Consider the following 7,500-nt stretch of genomic DNA (forward strand, 5'->3'; position numbering starts at 1 on the left):
CCTCCGCCCTCCTCCGTGCTGCATACTGACCTTTCCAGCTGAGGCACTGTGATGACTGTGGGCTGGGCTGTGCTGTGCTATGTGGGCCCAGGCGTTCATGGTGTGTCTGTTTATGTTTGCCCTTTCAGGTCGTCGCACAATGAACTGGAGAAACATAGGTAAGACGGTTGCTGCCTGGTCCTTCTGTATGTCTGTCTGTCTATCTGTCTGTCTGTGTGTTTGTTTGTTTGTCCTCCGTCTCCGTGTGTTGTCTCTCTATCAATATGTGTATCAGTGAACAAAGCATCAGCTGTGCTACGTGGCTCCATATGTGCCAGGGCATCCGTACGGTGTGTGTGTGTGTGTGTGTGTGTGTGTGGATGGGGGTTGCTCTGGTAATCAGATCTCCACAGAGAGCCTTGACTCTGCTATTAGATTTCCAGCGGCCCTGTCTCTGCCTCCCAGCTCTGGGCTGTGGATCGGGCGGCCGGCCGGCCGGCGCAGTGCTGGAGTCCTGGAGTCCTGGCGGTAATGTGATTATGTTGTGGTGACAGAGGTGGGGGGGGGGGGATCTGTGTGTGGGGGGGGGTCTGTGCTGGTGTGTCACGGCTCCTCTCTGACAGGCCCCTGAGTGCAAACACCCAGCCGCGCTCGGCGCTCCACACCCATCCCAGCATGCCTCAGTCACTCTCGCGTGTCTCTGTCTCTCTGCTTCCAAACCACACAAACACACAGGCTCTCTCTCTCTCTCTCTCTCTCTCTCTCTCTCTCTCGCTCGCTCTCTCTCGCTCGCTCTCTCTCTCTCTCTCTCTCTCTCTCTCTCGCTCTCTCTCTCCTGTGCCCCCGGGGAGATGCCACTCTAGCCGTGGTGAAGTGATACCTTAAGCGCCAGTCAGCCGGTTGGTTTTGCCTGCCGTGCCAGCCACAGCGAGACTCACCTAGATGCCTGCCGTGCCAGCCACAGCAAGACTCACCTAGACTGCCACACAGCAGGGTTTAGACTTGAGGAGGGCGGGGTCCTGTTTGAAGTACCCAGCTGAATGACTGCTGAGAAGAGCGGCTAAGCAAGGCCAGTCTTCAAATCATATGAGCACGCACTCAGCACAAATTTCCCCCTCATCAGCCTAGTACGAGCTCCACCAGTTGGTGACGCAGCGTAGCAGAATGGAGAAGTGATGGAGACACTGTGTGATTAATCTTCTGCTTTGTTAGCAGTGTGCGTGCGTGTGTTTGGTCACACGGGGTGTGTTTGTGAGTAGTATGTAGTATTTGAGTAACATGTGCGTGTGTGTGTGTGTGTGTGTGTGTGTGTGTGTGTGTGTGTGTGTGTGGTTGCGTGAGGTGCTGTCACACCGGGAATTTGCCGGTCACATGCTGGTGAATGAGTAATTGACGTTTGAGCAAGGCAAGCCCCAGACATGTAAGGGCATATCCCTGCTTGGCCCTGCGGAGAGCTCAAGGCAGACTGACTGACACTTCCTGCTCTGCTCTGCTCTGCTCTGCTCTCCCCATACACGTATGCACTTACACTAACAGCTGCCCGTAACAGTCCCACCATTGCAAAGGACTACAGTTGAAATGTCCGAGGTGTGGCTACCAGTAAGGCCATTCCACAATCACCTGAGTCACACGTCCTGTTTCTTGCGAACATCACCAGTAATTTGCCCACAGATTTAAGACATGCAGACACGAAATCTGCGGAAACCCTTTGGCCATAGACTAACCTTATTGTGTGTGTACCATATCCCTGCCTACCTACAGTAACGACAGCTTAGTCATGTCACAGTTCCCTCAGCGGTGACCAAATTGTTACAAAACTATGAAATTGTTCAAGGAAATTTCTTTTTCTCAGAAAGAAAAGCAGTAGTGAGAATTACTGTTTTCCCCCTTGTTGCTGGGCTGTTGCAAGAAGTCGTCAAGCAGAAGTTGTGTACCACATTTTCTCTCTCTCTCTCTCTCTCTCTCTCTCTCTCTCTTGGTTTGTATTGATTGTGCTGACTAACTGTTGCTGTGCTCTGGTAGCATGTTGGGGGCATATTATATAATATCTTCTTTCTCTCCTGATGTTGCTGTGCTCTGGTAGCATGTTGGGGGCATATCATAGCTGTTTTTCCATCCGGTGGAGAAAAGAGAGGCCTGGTGCCCTGTGCTTGTTGCAGCCTGTGGCCCTAGATTGCGCTGTGTCTTTACAGTGTGAACATCCGGCTGTAGTGTTGAGGTGGCGGCGGCTCCTAATGCCAGGTTGGAGCATGCTAATCGGGACCGGTTTTTCTCTTTGCTATCCACGGGCTGCTGTGAAGTAAATTGTGAATGAAATGCTAGAGACGGAAAGAAGTGCTAATGAAAAGCCGGCCTGTAGGGAGGCACTCGGATGTGCTTGTTCTCCTGCGCCTTTGTTGTTTATGATGGGCTGTGTGAGTGTTTGATTGGTTGACTCTTTCATATTCTAGTCATGCTGCCTGTTCTCTGGTACACAGACTCATACAGACAGCCAGTCGGGCCACCTCAACCAGTTTACACAGGCATGCTTTCAGAGAACCAGGGTTGATCTAACTCAATCTCAGTAGGACTTCCCAAGCCTTCTCTCTCTCTTTCTCTCTTTCTCTCTCCCTCTCTTCCTCTGCTCTCCCTCTCTCTCTCCCTCTCTCCCTCTCCCTCTCTCTCTCTCTCTCTTTCTCTCTTTCTCTCTTCCTCTCTTCCTCTCTCTCTCCCTCTCTCTCTCTCTTTCTCTCTCCCTCTCTTCCTCTCTCTCTCTCTCCCTCTCTCTCTCTCTCTCTCTCTCTCTCTCTCTCTCGCTGTCTTACTCCAGACGCTGCACCAGAAGAGCATTCTTATTTTAGTCTCCCGTGACTCACTCACTGTTTGTTTGGTCACATGCTGAGAGAGGCAATGGTTAGTTCATACCATCAAGCTGCTGACCTGTTTCAGAGTCTGTCTGTGGAGTCTACATGATTGTGTGTGTGTGTGTGTGTGTGTGTGTGTGTGTGTGTGTGTGTGTGTGTGTGTGTGTGTGAGAGTCAGTCAGTGTTTACCACAGATTGGCTTGGGAGAGTATCATCCCTGAGTCTTTTGTTTACCAAGTACCTGACATCTAATTGATTGAGAGTTTCACCCACACCTCCCGACTGTGTCTGTCTGGGAACCAGACTGGCTGGGAGAAGGTACAGTACGTGTGTTTGCTGTCTCGTGTGTGTGTGTGTGTGTGTGTGTGTGTGAGTGTGTGTGTGTGTACAGAGGTCATGTGTCTGGGCAGTGCCACGCTGTCCTCACCCTGGACGTTCCCTGAAGCCAGAGCCTACGCAAGGCTCCGGTCATCCCCGCAGGGCAGTCCTCGTGCTGCGCCCAACCTCACCTCACCTCAGCTAACCCCACCCCACCCCACCCCACCCCAGCTCCTCCTGTCTGTGACTAGACGAGGCCTTGTCTTTGAATCATCTTCACCCTGTTCCTCTTACATCAGTTTTGCTATCGTTTCTGTTTGCATGTGTCATTTCGGAGAACAAGTGTGAATCAAGAAACCAAACCATGCCCGTCATTGCTGGCAAGGTCCTTCCTTAACTTCACATGACGCTCTCAGTCACTCTGTCCCTCCCTCTCTCCTTCTCTCTCTCTCTCTCCTCTCTCTCTCAGTTCAGTTCAGCTCAAGTGTGCTTTATTAGCATGTTAGCATATGTTTGCATTGCTAAAGCAGAACATTTAGACATTCATTTACATATAGAATGTTTGGAATACAGTACATGGCAAATATACAGTACGTGTCTCTCTCTCTCTATCTCTCTCTCAAATTCAAATTTAAATTCAAATTCAAATTCAAATAGCTTTATTGGCATGAAAGTAACATTTTACAATGTTGCCAAAGCAGTAATTGCATCTTTCTCTCTCTCTCTCTCTCTCTCTCTCTCTCTCTCTCTCTCTCTCTATCTCTCTCCTGGATCTCTTTCACCTGTATCATGACTCATCCATGTAGTTTCTCTTTCCTGTGTCATGTGTCGCCGGGTTTGTTTTGCTCCAGCACACCTGTTTACGAGAAGGCAGGAGAGGAGACGTGGTGGGGCCCCTGGCTCACGTCGTGCCGGCCGCTCCTCTCCTCTCCACTCCACTCCGCTCGCCACGCTTAGCCTCAATTGGCGGCGGATTAGCAACTCGTATTTATAGCTCAGCCCGCATTGTACTCTAGTGTTGCCAGATGAGGCGTTTATTTTTTTTTTTTCTGTAGAAATACTTTTGCCTTTTTGAGAAAGATAGATAGAGAAAGCATGTGACAATAATGAAACCATATTTCTGGTGTGTGTGTGTGTGTGTTTGTGTGTGTTTTGCCAGTCAGCCTTGTTTGGATGGTACAGTTTCTGCTTGCCCAGTATGCTCCTTAAGCTAGTGTGGAAAAGAATGTAGACACTGTAGCCGGTTGTAGGTCAGGGTCACTGTGTGTGTGTGTGTGTGTGTGTGTGTGTGTGAGTGTGAGAGAGAGAGAATGTGGGCCCCCTGGCTGTGATGAATGAGCTGTTAGGTGCAGGGTAAGAGGCTGATATCCTTTCACCTGCCTAATTCATGACGGCCCGGTCCACAAGGCTCTCCTGTCTCGTCCACAGCGGAGGGCTTGCATAGTTCTGTTCTCATTTGTCCACTCCTCATGGCAGAGAGCAATTAACTCAAACGTTCAGAACACCACTGTTGATTATTATATAATAACCCTTTTATTGTTGCCTTCATTGAAAACAAATTCTGTTGCATAAGCTTTGTTTTCAGCCTTCGTACGGTATTTGACTCCTTGGCTCTCTGCACGTTGCACTCTTGTTTTGTTTTGTTTTGTTTTGACAACTTTGTTGACGTGCTTGGCTTGCCACAGAAATAGCCGTGCCGTGCCGAGCCCTGCAGGGCGACGTGTACGCTAGCTCACCGGGGCCGTCTCCTCGTCCATGTGGCCCGGAGGAAGCGTGCGGACGCTAATGTGATAGACTGGGCCTGATGCCGTTATTTGGGTCTGGCCCAAGCTCGTGGACAGAGCCTGGGCCGGTGTGGGCCAGGCTGTTACTTCACCTTTTCCCTGCGCTGCGCTGGCTCCTCACGCTCGCGCTCAGGCTCACGCCTCGGCTCATGCTCCCTTCTGAGACCACATCTGTTTTTTCTGTCTCGTGTGTTTTTTTCTTCCCTCCCTCTCTCTTCTTGCCCTCTTTGTCTGGTGCTGGCTGGAGAAGTGCTCGCCTGCCTGGCTGAGCTGAGTCAGCAGGAACCTGAGGACAGCGTGGGGGAGGGAGGGAGGGAGGGAGAGAGGGAGGGAGGGATGGTGGGGGAAAAAGAGGAGAAGGAGGAGGAGGAGGAGGACAAGAGCCCATCTCACAGTGGGTCCTGCTCCTCAGCTCTGGGCTGGGGCTTGTCTGCAGGGGCCTTGCCTTCTCTTCTCTTCTATTCTCTTCTCTTCTCTTCTCTTCTCTTCTCTTCTCTTCTCTTCTCTTCTCTTCTCTTCTCTTCTCTTCTCTTCTCTTCTCTTCTCCTCTCCTCTCTTCCCTTCCCTTCTCTTCTCTTCTCTTCTCTTCTCTTCTCTTCTCTTCTCTTCTCCTCTCTTCCCTTCCCTTCTCTTCTCTTCTCTTCTCTTCTCTCTCTCTCTCCCCCTCTTTTGCTTCTCTCCCCCTGAGCAGAGGGGAGGGTGGAGGAGCTCTCTGTGTGGAGGAGCAGCATGAAGTCCCTGGCTTGCACTTCTACAGTCTTTTACTTTAGAGGAAGTCATCGGATACAAAGAAAATAGTCTTTGGAGCAGCCTCTTTATCCTCTTGGTTTGCTAGTGGGGGTGGAAAGTGCACCAAGAAGGAGAGGGAGAGAAAGAGAGAGAGAAAGAAAGAGAGGGAGGAGAGAAAGAGCTCATTGAGGTCTGTGACTTAGTTCAATGTGCAAGCATTTCTGCAGGAGACAGCCTCCCCAACCCGCAGCACAGGTTAACCCCCACAGCCTCGTCTGCTCCCGCACAGGTTAACCCCCCATAGACTCCAGGTGTGGAGGTCTGGGCCCATCTGCTGCACTGCACCCTTTGCTCTCAGACCACAGCTTGTGTGCTGTGCCAACGGGCCCTGTCTGTGGGCGCCCCCCCCGCGTGGCCTGTGTGCTGTGCCAACGGGCCCTGTCTGTGGGCGCCCCCCCCGCGTGGCCTGTGTGCTGTGCCAACGGGCCCTGTCTGTGGGCACCCGCGTGGCCTGTGTGCTGTGCCAACGGGCCCTGTCTGTGGGCGCCCCCCCCCCCCCCCGCGTGGCCTGCGCCACCTCTGCTCTCAGGCTCCACCCGTGCTGACTCACCCCCCTCTTCTAACACTTCAGCTGCAGCAGCCTGACTCAACAGCCCGCCACAGACTATGTGCCATGTCAAGGCTCCTCTCTGTGCGCGCGTGTGTGTGTGTGTGTGTGTGTGTGTGTGTGTGTACGTGATGAGTGAGTGTGAGTGTGTATGGAGACGTGCATGAGGCTGTGTGAGTGTGTGTGTGTGTACATCACAAGGGTGTGAGTGTGTAGATCTATTGAGTGAGTGTGAGTGTGTATTTCTGTTTCTGTTTTCCTGTGTGTTTCCCTGTGGGTGTGTGTGTGTATGTGTGTGTGTGCATGTTTGTGTGTGTACACAGGCCAGGTCAATGGACAGTGCAGTAACCCCAATCCTGCTGACCATCCGGAGAGGCCAGAGTTCAGGTCAGGAGGAGGTGTGGAATTCCTCCTCGCTCCGTTCCACTCTGCCCCCCCCCCTCCCCCTCCCCTCCCCCTGTGCTGTGTGTGTATGTGTGTGTGTGTGTGTGTCTCCCCCTGTGCTGTGTGCAGGGAAACACATGCTGGCCTCAGCTGGACATGACAGAGACAGACACAACAAGACACACACACGCTTCATCCTAACGTAACCCCTCGTACACTTACAGAGGGCTGTGGAAACATCGCTGTTGAGCTGTGTGCTGTTTGACACGTGTCAAACCACATTCCTTTGATGACCTACAGAAAGCCTATGTCTCTGTTTGAGGTGGTGTGAACAAGAGCAGTGTGTGTGTGTGTGTGCTAACCATAGTGGCGGCGCAGGCTGCGGGATCGGCTGAGCCTCTGTGTGAGGTGTCGCTGCCGCAGGACGAAGCCTGCTTGCGCTCGCGAGCCGAGTCGCTTAATCATTTATTTCCTGCCTCTCCCTTTAATGAGCGTAGAGCAGCTGATGCCGCACCCCGTAAAAACGACAGTTTAGCTCACGTTTTAACAAGTTGTGAAATCATGCCATGGGGCGCGCGGAGGGGCAGCCGCGGGGTGCCAGGGAGACGAGCGAGGGCGGCGTGTGGAGGGTTAAAGGTTGCACACGGACGCCAGTAGAAAAGTGGCTGATCTATGAGTTACAGTTCCGAATTCAGGTCACACACACACACATGCTGGAATGTGCAGTTGTGTAACCAGCAGAGGGGAGGCTGAGTGGACGAGAGCGGAGCGGAGGGGAGGGGAGGGGAGAGGAAAGAGAAGGGGGTCAGCCGTAGTAGAGCGTGTTAAAGGAAAGCATGTGGTCCCAGCAGCAGCT

The 7,500-nt window shown here is 52.3% G+C and overlaps 1 protein-coding gene across 1 annotated transcript in view; it reads left to right on the plus strand.

Moving 5' to 3' along the window:
• The window catches only part of mxd4 (MAX dimerization protein 4), a 31,731-nt gene that overhangs the window by 5,671 nt on the left and 18,560 nt on the right, over positions 1-7,500 (plus strand). Inside the window, exon 3 of the mRNA XM_062530662.1 lies at positions 129-158. Within this exon, the coding sequence (XP_062386646.1) occupies positions 129-158 (30 nt within the window). The remainder of the gene's footprint in view (positions 1-128; positions 159-7,500) is intronic.

The sequence above is a fragment of the Sardina pilchardus genome, chromosome 2 (assembly GCF_963854185.1).
Source record: "Sardina pilchardus chromosome 2, fSarPil1.1, whole genome shotgun sequence".
In the NCBI taxonomy this organism is placed as follows: Eukaryota; Metazoa; Chordata; class Actinopteri; order Clupeiformes; family Clupeidae; genus Sardina; species Sardina pilchardus.